Source organism: Hemibagrus wyckioides, linkage group LG20 (assembly GCF_019097595.1).
Source record: "Hemibagrus wyckioides isolate EC202008001 linkage group LG20, SWU_Hwy_1.0, whole genome shotgun sequence".
Taxonomy (NCBI): Eukaryota; Metazoa; Chordata; class Actinopteri; order Siluriformes; family Bagridae; genus Hemibagrus; species Hemibagrus wyckioides.
Genome location: NC_080729.1, coordinates 4939417 through 4961916, shown reverse-complemented (window position 1 = coordinate 4961916; position 22500 = coordinate 4939417). Strand labels below are relative to the sequence as shown.

At 43.1% G+C, this 22500-nt stretch overlaps 1 protein-coding gene across 5 annotated transcripts in view; it reads right to left on the bottom strand.

The window, feature by feature from the left end:
• cux1b (cut-like homeobox 1b) overlaps positions 1-22500 on the bottom strand; it is a 173142-nt gene that overhangs the window by 28629 nt on the left and 122013 nt on the right. For 2 of the 5 annotated variants that reach the window (XM_058418555.1, XM_058418557.1), the window contains exons 9-20: positions 13288-13336; positions 12815-12919; positions 12540-12728; positions 11389-11447; positions 10754-10802; positions 9770-9866; positions 6910-7584; positions 5427-5507; positions 4291-4392; positions 3723-4207; positions 2110-2349; positions 822-981 (exon numbers count right to left, since the gene is read on the bottom strand). In XM_058418555.1, the coding sequence (XP_058274538.1) occupies positions 822-981; positions 2110-2349; positions 3723-4207; positions 4291-4392; positions 5427-5507; positions 6910-7584; positions 9770-9866; positions 10754-10802; positions 11389-11447; positions 12540-12728; positions 12815-12919; positions 13288-13336 (2291 nt within the window). The remainder of the gene's footprint in view (positions 1-821; positions 982-2109; positions 2350-3722; positions 4208-4290; positions 4393-5426; positions 5508-6909; positions 7585-9769; positions 9867-10753; positions 10803-11388; positions 11448-12539; positions 12729-12814; positions 12920-13287; positions 13337-22500) is intronic. The other 3 variants (XM_058418558.1, XM_058418556.1, XM_058418559.1) reach the window with 3 other exon arrangements.

Sequence of the window (22500 nt, the reverse complement as noted above, 5' to 3'; positions counted from 1 at the left end):
GCTTGGCATAAAGGAAAGCGTGTATTAATCTGTCCTTTGGGCTGTGTGTGCACATGTAAAGTGCCAGAGGAAACAGTGTATGTAATAAGGACTGAACTACAGTGTGACAAATAAGAAAGATTTATTAAACACCAGGACGATGGAGTGAAAAGGAGAAACGTGTCTGAGTGAGTGTGACAGAAAACCAATTTGGGTGTCCAGACCGAGTGTGAAGCAGACTCCCCTGGGACGGGAGTGTGCCGTGACGGACGATGACCTCGTGACCTTCGGTATATTGAAACGCGTGTTCGGATTTTTAGCGAGAGAGAAAGACGGATGATGCTAATACAGGCCTGGTGGTAGTCAATATCTAAACAAAACAACATTTCACCGCCTCATATAGGGTTTCCAGACTCGCACCGCCATGTTTTTTCAACATACCTTTCGTTTTAAAGATGAGGTATGCAATCTTTAGATCTGCAGCAAACCTGTGAGCTGAAACGGTGCTCTGAAATGGATCTAGCTAGCTTTTAACCTCAGAAATTAACCACTAATCGCCATGAAGTGGGAATCCACCCAGGACAGGGCCATCACACACTCACTCATTACTTTCACTTTTTTCAATCCACTTGCATGTTTATTGAGAGGTGAAAGGAAACTGGAGAGAACCTTTAGGAAATCCACACGGGAGAATATGAGCAGACAGTAACTCGACCTCATATTTGAACCATGGACCCTGGAGCTGTGAGGCACAGCATCATGGTACTCAAAAGTTACATAAATTCACATAACCATGGAAACTGAGTCTATGCTAACACGGCAGTTAGCCGACGGAGCTTTACCTTGCGTCGGTCCTGGCTGATTCACCGAGTTCTGTCCCAGTTCGCCGTTAAGCCACAGCTGCATCCGGATGAAGGGTTCGCGACCTTTCTGGGTCAGCTTGCTCCACGGTTTGGGACGAGACAGCATGTCACTTACACTGCCCTGAGACAGTCCTAGTACCTGAGTGAGAGACAAATGAGAAAAGACGTTAGTCTATTGTTAACATGAAATCTGGATTGATAAAGAAGAAAAACAAACGTCCTTGCAATAGCTTGTCAGTGACCATGCGTTCAGGTTAAATCAGGAGTGAACAGTTAGTAACATGCAGATCACCAGATGGAAACCCTTAGAGAGAAGCGCAGTCTTTATTCTGTCCAAGCTTAGCCCGGGTTTAAGTGTTAATAAACACCCTGTATAAAGTAGAAATTAGATGTAGACATGTGTCCTGCTATGCCACTCAAGCATGACGGAACAAGCAAAAAAAAAAACCTTACATGGATGATCCATTACCAGTTTACCCATGTTTACAGGTTAGCTTATGTTTGCTAGGTTGCTTTTGACTTGCTAGTCAGCTCACGCTGTAAAAGCAGGAAAGCTTTACTGGTGATGACGGTGACCCCCGTATAAGCTTCACCCAAGATTAGCCTCTCCACTTCACATTAAAACAGGGAGAGTCCATGTAGATATTGAAAAGGCGTCACTTCTTCTGTTGAAACAAGGTGGAATTTGACCTAAACTCATGTTCTGTTATTGCATTAGGCAGCCTGTAAGGAAGAAATTTGGTTTGCAGTGTGAAATAATTGAATCCAGTTCAAAGTGGACTGCAAGATGGCTGTATGTGCGAAGTCAGAGCTGCCGAACCTGATGGATGAAGACAGGAGCCCGAGACGGAGCCGACTGACTCGTGTTGGTGTTTGTGGATGACTGAGCCACACGTGGTGAAAGGAACCAACTTGTTTTAGGATCCTTCAAAAACCGACGTCTTTCTTCTGGACAAAGAAGTCGTTTGAGGTACTTTGAGGAAGACCAGATGATACCCTAACATCCCAGCAAAACAGACTGCGACAATTTCTTGGTTGAATACATCATCGGTCACACTTGACGAATTTAAACTGAGAGTTTGCTCTGGAAACCTCAGGTGGGACTTAGCTTACTGGATTTCGTTGTTCGAGACGAGCAGATTTTACTGACAATGTGTGAGTAGAAAAAGGGAGTTAGTGGGTGCTAAGATGGTAAGTGGGGGTAAGAAAGTTAGGGATGCAGAGACAGAGAGGAGAAAGATAGAGAGGGAGACATGGGCACGCAGACCTTCTCTCCAAACAAGCGCTGGCATACGCCACTCTTGGCTAGCTTCTCTTTGACCAGCTGGGTGAGCTCCACCGTGTCCAGCTCGCGGCATGAGAACAGCTGGCACTGCTCGGGCGCCAGCGGGGGCACGGGCGCTCTGGCCGGCCTTGGCACGCGGGTGCCGCTGAGCTCCGGGTAGGCGGAGCCGGCGTGGTGCCACTCGCTCCAGTACTGAGGGGCATCAAGCAGCCTGGGGGGCGTCTGGCACAGAGACACACAAAGAGGGGAGGGGCCAGCATCAGTCAGTACCGTCCAGCACAGGGTAGGAGATGGGCATTGTGGGGAAAGGAACGTCAACCGAGGCCATTTTGCTGACTACACAGTGGACAATACCACCTTAAACATTACTGTTAACCTTATATCTTGAACTAAAGTACTGTGATAGCAGGATACGGTTTTCGATGCTACATTTCATTTATTATTATCATTTATTTATTATCTCTGTCATTATTATACCAAGTTCAGCATTTTTATCAGAAGTACTCACGTACGCCCATTAGGCAAGTACCGATGCTAAACAACCCTGCTTACAACAAGTGCAACTTCTCATAGTTTTCACAATAGTGCGTGTAAAATTACAGACCTTGGCTTCAACGTTACAGCTCTGTGCGCTTGACATTTACTCATAATCTCTCTTTATCTCTTCATTAATGGCATATTTGATTCCGTACCAGAATGTACTCCGGCCTTGTTTTTGGGGAGGATGCTATCATTGCAAGGACAGATTCCTTCTAAACCTTGATCAATTTGGCTCTCATAGACAAAAAATAACTGCATGTTTCTAATAAATTAGAAACTTAATAAATTATGTGCTTGAATGCCACCCTCACTCCATATATCAAGAAGGTGTGGACCACAACATTCCTTTCCTTGCTAGTGTAAAAGCTGAAACAGGAAGTGAATTACAGGCAGGTTTAGCCAATCACGTTTTGACGACTTGAGTTATTTCTGAGTTAACTTAATGTAAACCCTCAGGATCATTAGTTTCAAGGACACAGGGAGTGGTTCTCTGGGCCACATCACTTCTGGTACAAGTTGTCTTCTGCTGAATGGTTGAAAACACCCTCAATCGGCAGCATCTGATCTATCTTCTTGAGTTGTTTTTTAATGAAAATTTGACTTGGTAGCTAATTGGCGTTTAAGAGTCTGTTACATGTGAAGTTTGGTATGGAAGGAAATAAACATGCTGTTCAGTGGTCCAAAAAATGCTCTCTGATATACTTTCCAGTTCCTAGGACAGACTCTTACGACTGAACTACCAAAATAATGATATCTGTAGGTCCATACATCAATCTAAAGGTAGAGGTAACACTCAAAGCCATTCCCTGCTGTCCCTTGGCCATGCACAGGAAAGCAACAGAGGCTCTGGGCTACCAGTTAGCCTTGTTACAGAAATTTTTTTTTTTTAGTCATGCACAAGTATGACCAATGCAAGCTTTTACTTAGTCATGCACGAGCAGCTCGTTTTCACTGACGCTCTTCCAATAGCCATGCACATTAATGAGAACCCCCAGTCTTCCCTGGACCAATTTGCTACCTGCAGAGAACAAATTTAAAAAAAAGGGTCTCCTTACCTCCTTTGAGTCTTCCATGCTGTGGTTCTCATCAGGCAAGCCAGTTCCTCTGCGCTCTTGCTGCGAGCTGTTCCACCACTGCTCCCTCCATGGAACCCTGGAGGCTCCATCCTGGCCTGGTGATACTGGACGCTCCTTCTTAATGCTGCTGAAGTCAAGTAAAGGGGACGGAGACGGTGAGGATGGTGAGGAGGATGAAGAGGGAAGCAGAGGAGGAGGCTTCTTCAAGCCGAGTGCCAGAGGGCTGTAGGTGGTCAGGGGGGCGCCCAATGGTGAAGGCGCCAAAACTTTGGGCGACAATAATGAGAGATCGCACTGAGAAAGGGAGGAGGAGATGGAAGAAGAGGATGACGAAGAAGACGAGGAGGACAAGGAGGCCTGCTGGGCCTCCATCTCGCGCCGCGCCTGCTCTAGGATGGAGCGGATGGCCTCATCTGAACCTCCTCCTCCTCCACTGGATGAGGATGGCGGCAGAGATGTGTCAGCTGTTCGGTGGGAAAACAAATCAAGTTAAGACCACATTTTGAAATGTGAATAGTTTGTGGGGGATTGGGAAATCAGGACTTACCTGCTTTCTGGACCTGCAGCTCACGCTTGGCCTGCTCCAGGATGGACTTGATGGCTTCATCAGAGCCGCTTTCAGGTGTGCGGATACGGGTGGTAATGTTGCCTAGAAGAGGTGGAGGAAATGGAGGAAAAGATGAGCATGTGGAACAGCAAGATCAGAGTAGATCACTGTTCTGAAACAACAATTCTTTAAGTAGCAACAATGCAGGACTCGATTGTGAACTTGTGGGGAAATTTTTTATCGATTCTTATTGCTTTAAAATGAGCTGCTCCTTTTCTAGGACATTTCAAAATGTATGTGCATGTGATAGTATGTGAAACGTTGGAGGGCGTGATCTAGAAGTAACCGGCCGTATGTAAAGAGGAATTCGGCCGCGCTCAAGTCAACCACCAGAGTTCTTTAAAACATTGTCCCTCCTTGTAAACCCTCTATTCAACAATATACTTTTATCACAGTTTAAAAGTCTTCCCTGTGGCTTCAAGTATTAGTTTTGGGCCACCAGTGAAAAACCAAATGAGCAAACTGGTATGTTTATTTGACCGAGTAAGGTATTTGTGTAACACCCGCTTGTTAGAAAGGGCTATTTGACGCCACCCAGCCCTCACAAATAGGCCCTCATTAAAATACCTAAATTACATATTGGGAATTTTGCCTGACGTCAATCAGGCAGTCAATGTGGTGAGCGCTGTGTTGGAGGTGCCTGAGATCCAGTTGCACGCCACAGGAAAGGACGTACTGAAAAAACCACAGGGGATAAAAACCTACATGTTTTTCTATGCTATTCTTCATGGTACAGATGCAATCATGGTTGTCCTTAAGATTCCACGCCACCTGACGTTAGACACCATGCAAAACTGGATAATGGTTCAAGAGAACTTTTACTGAAAATCAACTCAGTATCAAGGTCAGGTAGTTTCATCTCCATTTGCTTTATCCTATTATACACACGCATATACACCTGAGTGAAGAAACTGGCTTTAGGCTCTGACACAAGCTTCAGTTTCTAACCTATACTTGAACAGTATGGCCATAGCTACAACACTTACAAGAGCGCGAATGGTAAGGGAAGGTCACCAGAGGACCTTGGCCACACTTAACTATCTAATAAACTTGGAAAAATGGACTAGGGGACACACCTGTCCGCGGGGCGCCTTCCGAGCCGGCTCTCCGCTTCGGGCCTTCCTGAAACATGTGGCTAAGGGCCTGGCCTGGGCTCTCTGTCAAAATAAACGACAGAAAAAAATGGACGACAAGATGAAAGAAGGTACGTGTGGTTGACCGGAACGTTGAACGCTAGCACGGCCAGGAGGGTGGAGTGGAGAACGGGTTGGAAATGACTGACAATGGACCTGATTCAAATTCCAAACCAAAAAAAAAAAAACTACTGAGGATGTTTGTGTCGCTTCACCGGGTTGAGGTTTAATACCTTCAAGACATGCTTGACCACCAGGGACTTCAAAAGACATGTTTGAAATAATAGAATACTGTCAAAGTAAACACATTTCTAAATCCAAACATGAAAAATATGACTGAAAACCTCAGGTTTTTAGTGTAGACCTCAGACTTTAAAGGAGTGGCCATCACAGATTTTAAGATAACCAAAATTAGTAAGCCAATCATTGGCCATTCCTGTAGTCAAGCTTAGTTACTTCAACAAGGCCTCCACTTCAAGACCTTCTCCAATCAAATGCAACTCAGCCTAGGTTCTTGACTCAATGGGAAGCACCCAGAACCTTTACTTAGGAAAGCATCCCTACATTGGCCTGAGATCAGTTTGGACACCTTAAAGTTGATAATTAAGATGACCCTAGGTCAGCACAGACTGGTGCAGGTGGCGTGGAACGAAACTCTCCGGACCTTACTGTTACCTTCCCTCTTGGTCAATACTATTGATCGGTAAAAGGTTTCATTATTGATTAGTGCGTGGTGAGGACTGGCGGCAGAGCCTGAAGGACGATCGGAAGCTTGGTCATGCGGAAATGAGTTGTGATGGAAAAGAAGTGAAGGATCTAATCTGACAGTTGAATCAATAGGCACAGGAGGAGAAACCAGTTCATCATGGTATACGATACATGCTGTACTTTTCTACACTTGAAAATAGCAACTGTTTGTTAGAGTCTATTCAGAATGCCAACTGGAAATGCCAGTTTTAACAGCCGGGCAATAATGTAATAATGTCTTAGAGGCTTTTAGAGATTTCGACATTCCTCAGGTCATGATGACATGGCATGCTTGGCACTACAATGAAGCCCAATTCTGTCAATTAATGAATGCTGAAATGTTTAATAATGACTTACATGTATTGTAGAGAACATGCTTTTGCCTTATCATTAGCAACATGTTTAGAAAATATTGTCAGTCATCTAGGTAATTTAGGATTTGGGGTATTATTCTCCCCAAATGTAGCTATACTGAGCATATAGCTTGTGATAATGAATGGGTGTGGTGTGTGTGTGTCTGATGCCCCACCCTTCCTGACATGAACACCCACCTTCCTATCAAACAGTATTTACAAAAGGCACTAGTGAGCCACTCGTGTTACCTTGATGACCGATAAGGCAAGTTGCTAATAATATTTAAACTCTAGACAAAGATGAATTTAGGATAAGTATTCCTCACCTCTTTGCCTGCCCTGGATGCTGCGCAGTGCCAAGATGTTCTGCTCGTCAGAGAGGAACTGCTTCATCTTATGGAAGGGCTCCTTGCCGCGGATGGTGAGCTTGCTCCAGGGTTTGGGGCGTGCCAGGATTTCGCTGACGGAACCCTGTGAAAGGCCTAGCACGTAGTGCCCGAAAACCCGCTGCCCAATGTTGTGCTTGATCAGCTGCTCTTTGACCTGGCGTGCGATCTCTGCTGTGTCCATGTCCTCGCCCTCTGAAGCACTGCCCGCACCCTCCGAGCGGCTGGGCGACGGCGCTGTGCCGTTCGTATCTGGGCTGGCACAGGGCTGACGCGGGGGAGCGGGCGCCAGTGCCAGGGGCGTGTAGTGGGTGTGGCCGAAGTCCTGCAGCGCTTTGGAGTAGAAGGTGTGCATGAGCTGGCGCTGCAGCAGTGAGCCCAGTGCCACCTTACCCGCCAGGGGGAAGGCGGTACCGTAGAGGTCCAGTGCCGGCGAGAAAGCATGTCCTCCATTAGCGGCGCTAGCAGTGGGTGACTCCGGGGGCGGGCCAGCAGAGTTCGGGCCTGCTCCTGGGCGACCCAGGAGTGGAGAAGGGGCGGGAGGGGTTGGGGTTGAGTTGGCAGAGGTGGGGACGTGTGGCACGGTCTCTTCTTTCACTTTCTGGCTGGCTGACCCTACAAGAAAGGGCAAACAAAATGCATTATGGGGGAGTTAACAAAAAAGGGGTCTGACAAAAGACAAGGTGTTCTTTTTTTTGTTGGTATTTATTTAATGTACAAAAGAAAAAGGATTATAAATCTGTATTAATACTTTTTTTTTTTTTTTTTTGCCAAGCCCCCCAGACAAACCGCCCATGCATTTGTAGTTTGCACCTTTCTTGTAAGCAACAGCATGGTAGGACAAAGACTTCTGACACAATAATGGCTGCCATGCAATGTGACAAGGCCATCCAGATCCGCTGCCATCACTGATGAGAGGCAGAACAGGTGCATTAAAAAAAATAATACAAAAAATTCCAGTGTTTAGCTCGGGCTGTTGAGCGGTGCGACTCTGGTGGCCAGCTCTGACTTTATGAATGTCCGTTCCCGTTCCTCCTCCTACACGGCTGATGGGATTCAAGCTCATTAGCACGGAACTCTGTCGTCTCTGCCGATGAAGTGTCGCCGACTCTCTCGCTTCTCCGAGTGATTATGTTGTGTGTGTATAAAACCTATTCAAGCATGCCACTTTGGGTTTGTTAACTTCACACAATGAAACTTTTTTATTAAAAAAATAAAAAATAAATAAATAAAAAAAGCAAGGGCGGGGTAGAAATCCTGAAAAGAACTAAACATCAGCACGACTGCACACTTTTAATAAAGGTTGTGTGTTAAAAAGGGTGAATATTCACTGTATGACCTCATGCGAACCAATTAAATATTCAAATGCCACCGTCGGTCGGACGGTAAGATCTTAACACAGGTGGACGTTTCTCCGAGGTGAACAATTTTCGAGAATTTAAAGGCTTTTTTCCCACGTCGTGCTACACCCTTCAGGATGATGGCGTACCACAGAATACAAAGTCCCTACCTACCTGAATGTGAAAAAAATAACCTTAAAGTATCTCGATTTGGAAGAGTGGCTGTTAATCAGAATAATCAACAAATCCATTTCGTGTACGCAAACGACCGAAGGGCGCTTTAAATTAGAGGGATGTGATGAGGTTAGGCCATAGCGACCTGTCAATTATGGTAATTTTATGCGAGGCTCTGAGCACTATGTAAATATCCTGTTTATGCAGCCCCAAAGCAAATGCTCTTAACATTTTTTCTCATCCACTCATGCATGCAAACCAACGTTGTTAAATGTCAGAGCTTGTAAACCTGCAGCCTGTTTAAAAAATAAAAGACTGAAGAAAGAAAGAAAAAACCCAAAAACTAAACAAACCTAGCAACCTGGACAGAGATAGTGTATGATGTGAAAAATGACTGATGTGTTTGTGTTACACCAGTTTATCACACAGGGTACGAGGGGACTCATCACACAAAAGGGTACGACTGTATAATCAGTGTCAATTTATTAGGAACACCTGCTCATTCATGCAAATATCCCGTTCATATCAGAGGGTCACATGACAGCAGTGCAATGCAGATACAGGTCAGGAGCTTCAGAGGGTGACAGAAAACACTGTGGTAACTCAAATAATTACTCTTTACGTCTACGGTGAGCAGGACGCACCGAACCGCGAGGTGAACAGGCTACGACATCAGGTTCGTGCAGATCTAAAGAGCAAAATATATAAAATCCTCACTCTCATGCCCTATGTGGACAATATCTGAAGCTCTTGACCTCTAGCTGCATGATTTTATGCACTGTAGCCAGATGACTGGCTGACCGGATGCCTGAGCATGCATGAGCAGGAGAACATGTGTTACTAATAAAGCGCTTGGGTGAGTGTGTGCACGTATTTATGATTGAGACAGCACAGGGGAAGAGAGAAGGAGGGACTCCGGTCGGTTCTGCTCGAAATGTCAACGCACATCTGCTGATGAGCAATTATCAAAAGAGGCATGACTAATGTAGCAAAGTGCTGAAGTGGGCCATTTTTTTCCTCTTTTCTTCTCCCCCCCGACATGAAAAACAGCTCAAAATAAGTGTCTCCATTTTAACAGCATTGACCTGTTCCACCCTTTTCCCACCGCCTCCAAGACATCCTCTAATACCCGAGAAATAGCACCATTTTATTCGAAAAACACACATTTTCTCCAAAACCTTGAAACCAAAACGGTGTTTATAAGAAAACATTCATACGCGGGAGCCGATTTTCGGGCTTCTGAGCCGTTGGTGTATTGTTGTGTATCCTCTTCTGGTCAGACTTACCGCTCAGCTCGGTGTTGGCGATGCGGAGCGAAGCGCTCTCAGACTGAAGACCGCGGTTTTTCTCCAGCAGCAACACCTCCAGAGGCTTAGACGAGTCCTAAGACGGAGCAACAGAGTCAGGCGTTAGAGGTGTGCTACATCCAAGTGACGCATTAAGAAAACCCCAAGCTGCCTTCAGTAATGAGATTATGTTCCCAATAATATCTTAAAATGAAGGTTTTATTAATGAGGGGGTTGGTGGTGGAAAGTGTCATCTCACTGATTTCAACCATGGCGTGGATGTAGGTGCTATATGCCTCGATGCTTTTCTGCTTAACACTTCTGTAAAGAGTGGTTAATTTGAGTTGACCCTAAGCTTTCCAGTCAGCTCAAATGAGCCTGGCTAATGTCCTCTGTCCTTTCTCATCAAAGTTGAGAGAAAGCGGTTGCTCACTAGATGTTTTTTTTTCCGTTTGCGAAAATCCCAGCGGATCAGCAGGTTCTGCGAAACACTCAGAAACCAGCCTGTCTGGCACCAACACCCACGTCCCGGGTCAATGAGATTCTGACGTCTGACGTGAACGTTGAGTGAAACGTCGCGCGCGAGGCTGTGAGTCAAACGTATAGCATTATTAAAATGTGACTCTTTACAACCGAGATCAATTCGACGTTTTGTTTTTATCTTGCTCCTTACTTTGTTTAGGTTCAGTTCCTGGTCTAATCTCCGCCGTGTCCTGTTCCTGGTGTTTTATTAGCCGAGTGTATTTATGCTGTTTGACTAACGTGTCCTTGTAAAGTATTAACACTCTTCTAGTGTGCAGTGGAAAAATAACCCACGACTTATCTTCTGAGTGAACTCCATGTGCCTCTAAAACCCCTTCTTCTTATTATTCCCCAGATTTCTGAAAGTCAGCATTGAAGCTTGTTCTAGCACAATGATTTTGGTGTTTTGGGCAACTTGAAAATTAGCACTTAGCTTCTCCTCGCTTTATTTAGTAGAGTTACCTGCGCTGTGGCACTGTCAGACGGCCCGAACTCCATGGACTTCAGGATACTGCAGAGAAAACAGTACAATCAGAAATATCCAGCTTCACACACACACACAGATAGATAGATAGACACATAAACATGACCTTTTTTTACGAACAAAATTCCGCTCCTGCTATTATATTTGTTTAAATAAGAGGCGTGACTGTGTTTTCAGCCAGATCTGATCGGTTCAGGTGGAATTACTGAGGAATGCTTTCAGAGATGCAATCAGCACTGGGACTTCACACAAAAGGCACGGCAAGAAAAAGGAAAAAAAACAAACAAAAACAAGGCCCGGATTTGAATAAAGAACCCATTGAGTAAATATCTATAGTCAGGAAAGCTGGACATCAATCAAAGATCAGCAGTAGCCCTCATCGGAGCTTTAACGCACCGCTTACCTAGCTACCCGATCATCCGTTCACTCGCAACGCGTGCTTTCTATACAAACGCTAAATAGGAGCGATGATTAATCATAATGACTGATCTGGCATTTTGCAGCGCAAATCCGAGGGTGGATGAGGGGCTAATGAAAAGGCTGCGCTTTATTAAGCATATTACGCCTGCAGTTTAAACCGCGCTGCAAATTAATGAGGCGGCTCCGTGCCTACCTCAGCTCTTTCTTCACCTCCTCGTAGTCGGCCTGCTCCTGCAACTTCTCCTCCAGTTGCTGCACGTGCATCGGGAAGGCGGGGATGAGGAAGGAGGAAAAAGGGAAGTGAGAATAGAATGAGAGGAGACATCAATCAATCCAAGCCTTCTCGCTCGTTATTAATGGAAAAATGTGCTGTTTTTGGTGTGTTGCTTTTGACTTCCCCTTGCTGTTTCCTCTTCGGAGAGTTCCCCATCATCATCTAATACTTTATCAGCTTAATAAAAAGTGCCCCCCTGACAGACCTGATGACGCACCTCTATCGCCGAGTTACCTTTAAATTGGATTTATTCTATATGTGGAACTGTTGAAGTGAAGTAGTGTGAAAATGTGAACCTCTAAAGGGTCTTTTAACATCTAGGATTTACGATACAGCTAAATAAATTCACTCTGTTGATTAATTTCCTATAAATATTATTAATTGTATAAATAATCTATATCTATGTAGATCAGGTGGATACGAGAATATTCAGATTTTTTTTAAATCAGATTTTTAGGATGTTGTTTCATATTCCTTGTTATTTATTTATTAATTTATTTATTATTATTATTATACATTTATACTTTTACTAACTCCACTTCATGGTATAGTACTTCTTATATATTTATAAACCTTGCACTTCATCTCTCTTCCCCCCACCAATGTTTTTAAGACTTTTTAGAAAGCATTAGCTAAGTCATGGGGGAAAGAAAGAAAGAAAAAAAAATTAAATAAATAAATAAATAAATAAATCTGAAAATAACTGCCCATGTGTGAACTTTAGTAAACTCTTTCCAAATGGTTCACACATTTACTACAGACTTGGTCATGTTATATTTTTTATTCTTGATGTTTACGTTATATTGTAGATGGACTGGGTTTGTATTATATAAAATCTGAAGGTACTCGACTTTAACACACTAGTTAGCGAAGTTTGCTCCTAGTGCCAATAATGAGGGCATTAGTGTTGAGAAGAATACCCTGAGATCACCCTGTTACCCAGAATCCCCTTGTTCTGTGAGGTGTGTGTTTAAAAACAACAGGTTGATCATGACTGTTGAGGGAAATTATATTTCATTATACAAGATGGATAGTTTGTGTGTGTGTGTGTGTTGACTTAGTAAGAGAACCTTGAGTGTGGCGCTCTTGGCACTGAGCTGCTGCTCTAGCTGGCTGATTTGGGTGGAGGAATTCTCGCGCAGTTTGGCCAGACTGGCCTGCAGTCTCTGCACGTCCTCCACCAGCTGCACCATCTCCCGCTCCTTAGCGCTCAGCTCGGCCTCCAGACTGGAGCGTGACACCACCTCCACCGCCTGCTCCTACACACACACAGACAGACAGGAAGTGTCTGCATATTCACTACAACCACTACAAATCTCAGTCTAGAAATGTTTGAAGCTGGTACCATATCTGGAGCTTTCTGGATCTGTGTGGCCAGTTGCAGGGATTTGTTAGCTGACGTGAGCTGCTCCCTCAGCGACTCGGCCTCTCGCTCGGCCGTCTCTGCTCTCTGTGGATGAAGAAAGATTTCCTGTTAAAATTCCCAATAAATCCCATTAACTCTGATGACATAATGTCCAGTAAAGTGCTAACTTACCGCTGCTTTAATCGACACTTTTCCTAACTAAAAATGTGTTGCAAAAAAACATGTTTCTAAGATAATGAGTTGACTCGAAATGCCCTGAAAAAGTTGCTTCTCATATAAATAGACTGCTTTCATCAACATTCATAACAGACACGGCTTGTCTGACTAAGCTGTGGATAGCAGAAGTGATGTCGGCGCATTACACCAGCGCTTCCTGTGTTAAGCCAATGAACAGCTGTCAGGATATGAAGGCATGATTTAATAACCTGCATCCTGTAAGATCAGCGGTTTACCTGATTGGCTCGCTCCAGATCGGTCATGACCATCTCGATCTCATCGGCCCTGAGGAGAAAGTGCAAGGACACTTGGTCAAACCAGGAGCAGGAATATGTTCTCACATTTTTTAACACAATACCCTGGAAAAAATTTTGGTCTCCTTCTGGAAAGATCATCATGTTCATCACATGGCACACATTTACTGAATTAATCTGTATTTGAAAAGGCTTTATTTCCATCACCCTTGGTTTTGTTTAGCCTGTTTTTCATAAAATACATCATTTTTTCCCTTTTCAGGAGTTAAAATTAGGTCAAAGCTGTGGGAAAATGGAGCTGGTTAAAAGTTAGAGGCCTGATGGAGGACTTCTTCAGATCAAGGCTTGATCATTGTGTGTGTGTGGGTTTGTGTGTCTAAAAGGAAGACCTGACATCTGCAAGTATTTGACACTACTGTGTCAGTTGTGGAGTCTCTCACACACACACACACACACACAGAAACGCCCATTAAGCCCTCTCAGTTTCAGCGTAATCCAGTGAGCTCTAGAGTCCTGATTAAGCCTCTTGGTCTAGCTCGCGGGAAAACACGGGGATTACAACAATACACTTTTTAGGCTCTGCATCATTCACACTAATCTGATATAATATCGCTCTTCTGATTCTGTCCGTTTTGACAGGAACGCTTACGGCTAGTTGCAGCGGCTGTTCGAAAAGTCGACGTCACTCGTGTCGCTTTGGCTAACGATGACCGTTCTTTCAGACTTCCTCATGGTGGTGTAGTGACACACCTGCTTTACAGAACAGGGTCTGAGACGTTTCACTTTCAGTTCACCAGCTCGAGGGACGGACACACACACACACACACACACACTCAGAGGATGTTGCTGAAGGACACGGTGTTACTGGCATCACTGCGCTACTGGCATCCCAGTTACTGTGTGTCCTACATCAGTGCGCTGTGCCCTTCGAACACACACACAACAGCGTGACTTTCTGATCTGACGCTCTTTAAAATGTCGCTCAGCACACCAGAGTATTTTCAGCATCACCATCAGCAGTGTCAAGGTCATACTCCAACTGTGTAACTGCGCAAAGGTAAATGATAGAAAAAAAGGGGGAAAATCGAAGCATGTTTTAACAAACCCATCAACCATTAATTCATTAAAAGTTTTAAGTAAAGTGAAAGCAAATGGTAAAATAAATAAAATAATATTTTCATAATTTGTTAATTGATTAAAATAATTAATTAAAATAGTATTCTAATAATTATTAATTCATAATAATTATTCATTTTAATTATTAATTAAAATAATAATAGTATAAGTAATCTGAGCGAAAAGTAAATAGAGCAAGTAAAATGAATAAAGTGATTTTAAGTAAGATTTTGTATGTAAGGGAATATTATGTAAAGAATGTAGGGCCAAGTCAATCCCGAAATTTACTGTAAAGTGAGAGTAAATTACGTAAAAACCAAGTACATAAAAAAAGTCAACGTAAAGTAATGTTAATGCGAAGGTAAGGTAAATAAATAACGTTAAGTAAGATACGTATGTACACCGATATTGTGTAAAGTATGAAGGCAAAGTAAAGATGATAGGTGTAAAGTACATAAAGTAAGTATGAAGTACAGTCAAAGTACATTAAGTGAAGTTGGAATGTAAAGTAAAAGAAGTAACGTTAATGTGTGGAATAAATAAAGTAAGTAAGATATGTACGGAAACGAATATTATGTAGAGTACGGAAGTAAAGCAAATTAAGTAAATAAAGTAACGTCAATGTGTAAAGTAAATAAATGTGTAAAGTAAACAAATGTGTAAAGTAAATAAAGTAATGTTAATGTGTAAAGTAAATAAATGCGTAAAGTCAATAAAGTAATGTTAATGTGTAAAGTAAATAAATGCGTAAAGTCAATAAAGTAATGTTAATGTGTAAAGTAAATAAATGCGTAAAGTCAATAAAGTAATGTTAATGTGTAAAGTAAATAAATGCGTAAAGTCAATAAAGTAATGTTAATGTGTAAAGTAAATAAATGCGTAAAGTCAATAAAGTAATGTTAATGTGTAAAGTAAATAAATGCGTAAAGTCAATAAAGTAATGTTAATGTGTAAAGTAAATAAATGCGTAAAGTCAATAAAGTAATGTTAATGTGTAAAGTAAATAAATGCGTAAAGTCAATAAAGTAATGTTAATGTGTAAAGTAAATAAATGCGTAAAGTCAATAAAGTAATGTTAATGTGTAAAGTAAATAAATGCGTAAAGTCAATAAAGTAATGTTAATGTGTAAAGTAAATAAATGCGTAAAGTCAATAAAGTAATGTTAATGTGTAAAGTAAATAAATGCGTAAAGTCAATAAAGTAATGTTAATGTGTAAAGTAAATAAATGCGTAAAGTCAATAAAGTAATGTTAATGTGTAAAGTAAATAAATGCGTAAAGTCAATAAAGTAATGTTAATGTGTAAAGTAAATAAATGCGTAAAGTCAATAAAGTAATGTTAATGTGTAAAGTAAATAAATGCGTAAAGTCAATAAAGTAATGTTAATGTGTAAAGTAAATAAATGCGTAAAGTCAATAAAGTAATGTTAATGTGTAAAGTAAATAAATGCGTAAAGTCAATAAAGTAATGTTAATGTGTAAAGTAAATAAATGCGTAAAGTCAATAAAGTAATGTTAATGTGTAAAGTAAATAAATGCGTAAAGTCAATAAAGTAATGTTAATGTGTAAAGTAAATAAATGCGTAAAGTCAATAAAGTAATGTTAATGTGTAAAGTAAATAAATGCGTAAAGTAAATAAAGTAATGTTAATGTGTAAAGTAAATAAATGCGTAAAGTCAATAAAGTAATGTTAATGTGTAAAGTAAATAAATGCGTAAAGTCAATAAAGTAATGTTAATGTGTAAAGTAAATAAATGCGTAAAGTCAATAAAGTAATGTTAATGTGTAAAGTAAATAAATGCGTAAAGTAAATAAAGTAATGTTAATGTGTAAAGTAAATAAATGTGTAAAGTAAACAAAGTAAAGTACACATGTAAAGTAAATGAAGTTTTCTGTAAAGTGAGAGTAACTAGTATGCATTTACAGTAAATAATGATTATAAACACTAAAGGCATGTAAGTAAAGTAAATAATGTAAGTAAAGTCATTTAACCTACAGTATGTGAGTAAAGTGAGTAAGTGATCAAACTGAGTAAATAAACTAAATTGAGAAAGTAAATAAGGAATGTAAGTAAATATGTAGTAGAAAATTATGTAAATAAACAAACTAAAGTCGAATAATATTAAAGTCGGGGCAGACGAGTCTGACGGAGAAGCGGAAAGTGACATGAGAGTGTAGACTGTCTGAAAAAACAAACAGAGAAACACTGATCTTTAACTGTCAGTTGTAAGGGACCGCGCCCTGTGTGTGTGCCAGTTGCTGTTATGTTTGTGTAAAGCCGTTTGACGGGGGTGCCACACACACACACACACACACACTCCTCCACCCACACCAGGAAGAGTCATGCCAGTGTGTTAATTACACTAACAAGCTAACATCTAATTATAGGTGATTCTGCATGAAGAACTTAATTATGTTAATTAACGCCAGGGCTCTAATTACAGATGTCTTTCGGAGTGGGTGTGTTTGTGGGGCACAGAGGTCACGTGTTTCATTTAGCATTTCAGCAAGGACACCTACATGGAAGAGATTTAACTAAAACACACACACACACACACACACACACACACAGTAAACAGGAGTGCTGGCATTTAAAGCTTCATTATGAGGGCATGGAGGTTGTGTGTGTGTGTGTGTGTGTGTCCTGAGGTGCCTGTGTTGTGATTCTGTTCGTATTAAGACCCAAATGCATTGAGAAAGTGATTATTTAATCAAAGCACAGATGTACTAGGCGTTTTTAAAACAACCACTGGATTTGGATGGATTTGGACTGGACACAGATTCCAAAGCCCGGGATTTGTATACGTGTGTCTGTGGTCAGCGGTGGAGCCGCTCCACTTATAAGCCGTGATGAAACGAGTGGAAATCACAAACTGGTCTGATGGACTTGCTTGTTTTGTCCGCTCTAGAAAATATAGCATGCAGGATGTACGATTTCATTCTTCTCTCACGTGCAATCCAGTCGGCCACAGGTTCGAAGCCCGGTGGCTCGGTATTGAGGGGTGTGTGTGTGTGCGATAGAGTGTAAGGAGCATGGACCTGCTGCTAAGCGACATAACGTTTACAGATGAGAGAGGCCCTAGCAACTGTCTCTAAGCACCCCTCATCCCTGGAGTCTAATTGAGCAATCAAGAGACCATTAGAATTCCAATTAAACGGCCGATTATGTTTGATTGGGTTTGATTAATCCAGAGCCGTGGGGATGGGGTGTGTGTGTGTGTGTGTGTGTGTGTGTGTGTGTGTAAAAGAGATGGAGATTTTGCAAGCGTGGGACGGCACAACTGGTTCAGTTTCAGCAGATGGATGCCTGTGATGCCACGTGTGCCAGTGACAGAGAGAGAGAGAGAGAGAGGAGGAGAGAGAGAGGACTCCTTAATCAGCACTCTTCAATGCACTCTGGAGAGCCTACCTGAGGCCCCCCCCTCTCCTTTTTCTCTCTCTCTATCGCCCTCTCTCACTCTCTCTCAAACACACACACACACACGCCCTCACGCACACACAAGCACCTGACCTAGATACCACTCCACACGCAGAGATAAGGAAGGAACGAAAAGAAGGATGAACAAAAGAAGAAGAAAGAAGGCAGGACAAAGAGCAAAAGCGAAGGGAAGGGTGAACAACACAACAGGATAAAGGGAAGAAAAGAAGGGGGAAAAAAAACACACAAGAGAAGGACATTAAGGGAAGATGAAGAAAGGAGGAAGGGAGGAAATAACTATAGACATAGGCAAAAAGGAAGGAAAACAAAAAAAAAAGTAGGGAAAAGAATAAAAAACAAGAAGGAAATAAAAGAAGGAGGAGTAAAAGACACGCAAGGAAGAATAAAAAGCAGGACAAATTGGATTAAAATAAACAGAAGGAATAAAAAGAATGAATAGAAGAACAGAGAGAAAACGAGTGTCTTTAATGAAACAATGATGCACATTAGTGACACCTTGTGGCCAAAAGAAGAAGAGCAGCTATTAATTACAAATCAATAGAAATATTAATTTTAACAAATAGTAGTAGAAAGTAGTATTTCTATTCCAGGTGCATTTCTTCTTTCATTTTAGTCTTGGTACAATAAAAACCATTCACTGTCCATTTATTTTTTTTTACTAGCCCTTAGCCGCCGCTGCAGTCAAACCCCTGCTTCAGAAAGAAACCAAGAAACTGATCCAATTCCTGATGATGTCAACAAATTAAGATGCAAATCATCGAGTACCATAAGGCGAATACTCTGAAGAGGAAAAACGATGCGAACGTTTGTTCCCCAAACGTCGGCCCAGCACCTTACTTATGAGACCGCAGGGGTTTCTTCTTCCTCTTAAACGTTTTTAGTTGTCAGGTTTCCTAATCCTACTTTCAAACTGAGACATTGAGCAAGACAGCATGAACAGAGGGGATGGGAGCGGAAGCTGAGGGTGGACATGTGACTCAATAAGCCTGAGTTTCCTCCTGGCCAGAGCAGGATTACAGGAGCCACAGTAACACACACACACACACACACACACACACACACACTCTCCATGGAGGCACAGAGCAAACGGAGTAGCAGGAAGGAACTGGCAGTTTACACATCATTCATCTTCCAATATAGAGAGTTTATCTTTTACTAACTAAGATAAAAAATAATTACCCCATACCTTATCCCATCAACCCACCCAATTACCTCACACTCATCACCTTACCCCATTACTCTACCCCCAGTACCTCATACTCATCATCTTACCCAATCACCCTACCTTCCCCTATTACCTCACACTCATCATCTTTTCCCATTACCTTCCCCTATTACCTCACACTCATCATCTTACCCCATCACCCTCGCCCATTACCTAACCCTCATCATCTTACCCCATAACCCTACCCCATTACCTCACACTCATCATCTTACCCAATCACCCTACCTACCCCATTACCTCACACTCATCATCTTTTCCCATTACCTTCCCCTATTACCTCACACTCATCATCTTACCCCATCACCCTCGCCCATTACCTCACCCTCATCATCTTACCCCATCACCCTCGCCCATTACCTCACCCTCATCATCTTACCCCATAACCCTACCCCATTACTCTACCCCCATTACCTTACAACCATCATCTTACCCCATTACCTCACTTTCATCACCCTACCCCATTACCTCACACTCATCATCTTACCCTATCACCCTACCCCATTACCTCACACTCATCATCTTACCCTATCACCCTACCCCATTACCTCACACTCATCATCTTACCCTATCACCCTACCCCATTACCTCACACTCATCATCTTACCCCATCACCCTACCTCGTTACCTCACACCCATCACCCTACCCTGTTACCTCACACCCATCACCCTACCCCAGTACCTTACACCAATTATTTTACCCCCATCACCCTACCATATTATGTCACACCCATCATCTTACCCCACTACCCTACCCTATTACCTCACAACCATTATCTTACCCCATTACCCTACCCCAGTCATATTATTCTCATCATCCTACCCCATTACCTCACACCCTACATCCTGTCACCCCACTCCATTACTCTAACTCCATATCAATCATCCTTCCCTGTTATGCTACTCCCCCCACCCTACCCCTTTAACCCCAAATATTATTACTACACCATGCTTATCCACCACCAACCCCGTACCCCATCACCCACCCAACCTGTAAATAATTGCTTCCATGCAAATCAGAACTCCTTCATTGAGATTTTATTCGATATTTTGACGTGATTGTGAATTGGGAGTCGATCGGGTCGATCGCACCGTGTCGTTTGAACCCTCCTCCCTTCTGTCCGTCTGTCTCTCTCATATCCGGTGTGGCTCTGGCCAAATCCTCCAGGGCCGCTGCGACATTTCTCAGCTTTAGACCATTAGACTTTCATTTCCCCTGCACCTCCCCCTCTTTTTCCTCATCGCTGCATCTGCTCATAACACTCCTGTTGGCTTTCTCTCTCTCTCTTTCTCTTTCTCTCTATTGCTTCTTGCCCTGGCAGACGTGTTCTCTGGAGTGAGAACGAAAAAGACGAGGGGAAAAAAGACAGGTTATAATATTTGTGTGTGTACTGAGAAAGTAGGGATGGCGCTGTTACTCCTCTTCCTCTCCCTCTCACACACACACACACAAACACACACATACACACACACACACACAATCTCCGGGCTTCATCCGGCCCTGCTCACTCTTTCACCCCTACTTCCTCCTTCCTGTATTTAAGAAGATGGACCTGCTGTATAACTTCATAATTGCTTTTTTGTAGGCCTCAACTCGTGTGTGTGTGTGTGTGTGTGTACTACCTAATGAGCACACTCCAAACCCTATGTGACTGACTGCATAACCACGTCTTGGGCACTTGCAGCACAAAACACACAGCAGGACAAAATACTCTCACATAAAGATGGAGGACTCAGACAAAAGGCCCCCAAAAATAACAGGAGGGACTAGGGAGTGTGCTCGCTCTGGTCTGCCCAGATGTGCACTGCTCTTGAACCCTCCATTATCCTGTGGGAGCTGTGTTCATATCACACTCGGTGTGCATGTGTGTGTGTGTGTGTGTGTGTGTGTGTGTGTATACACTGAGGGGAGAACCCTATAGGATCAGCCGTGCCTGGCTCTTAATGATTTAGCAGCAGTCACCTATAAATAAAGCAGACGTGGCAGGAGCCTCAGCTTCAGGGACGTCTGGAGGGATCACCCTGGCTCCAAATGAAGCTCATAACTCTCTCTCTCGACACACACACACACACACACACACACACGTGGACAAACACACAAGGGGTTTAGGGGAAAAATCCAGGAGGTGTCTGATGATAGAGATTACGAGAGACACTGGACAGTGTGTGTGTGTGTGTGTAAGTTCCTTAACCCTTTGTGAGCACCAAATGCCCCTATATGATATATATATATATATATATGCAATAAAAGGAACACCCGTATCCCTGCACTAATCCAGCCAGCCAATCACATGCTAGCGGTCACTCGTTACAACCGTTCTGAGCAGAAAAGCATCTCAACAAGACCACTCCATGTTCCTCTCCTTAGCCAAGTGTCGCCGAAGCTAGCTTTCAGGTATTGAGGAAGTGTTTTAGCTCGGAGTGTTGCACTTCTCGGGTTGGGATTCGTTCGGTTGTGTTTACATCCATCGACGTTCGGTCCCAACATGCATTACGCAAACGTGTCATGAGGATCGGGCGGTCATTAGCGACACGGCGTCTCAAATGCGGTTCAGGAGGCGGGATACTGTGATGTGTTTGTGCGGGAAAGTAACAAGATGGCGAATCCGAGGTGATCAGCAGGTGTGAGGAGAAAAAAGGTGAGACTCTTAAAGAAAATTAAAATTCCTTGTAATGGGGTCAAGGATTTTTAAAGGAAAAATGAATTTTAAGACACATCGCCAGCAGGTTGTGGCGCTACAGAGACGCTCTGGAGACAGCAGCGTCACCATGGTAACCGGAAAGCGGGCACTCTGACATCTTAATGGTTCCTGTAATGTCTCGTAAGGTTCCTGATGCACTGGAGCGATCCTGCAGGATTCGATTGGATAATGTTGTATACAAAACATGTTCTCACACGTGAGGCGGCCACGGCGCCTGGCGGAGAGCCGAGAGAGAGAAAGAGAGAGAGAGAGAGAGACGCTAACGCACGCGCTCATCTTTTCCCTCAGGGTGTTTACAGTCAAGGCTGGAGAGCTGCTCCAGATCCCGGCAGCTCGCAGACAGAGCAGCCGTGCCCAGAGCAACCGATCGATAAGCCATTAATCTTTAAAGGAGACAAAACGGCCGACACGCAAACCCCAGGCCTGCTGCTCAGCTCACAACCAGGGACATGGAGGAAAACGTGGAGGGAGAGAGAGAGAGAGAGAGAGAGAGACAGAGAGAGAGAGAGAGAGAGAGAGAGAGAGAGAGAGATGGGGGCAGACACAGAGGAGGATAGAGACAGACAGAGAAAGAGGGAGTAACACAGAGAGAGAGAGAGAGAGAGATATGGGGGCAGACAAAGAGGAGGATAGAGACAGACAGACAGACAGACAGAGACAGAGAGAGAGAGAGAGCGAGAGAGAGAGAGAGAGACAGAAGAAGAGAGAGAAAGAG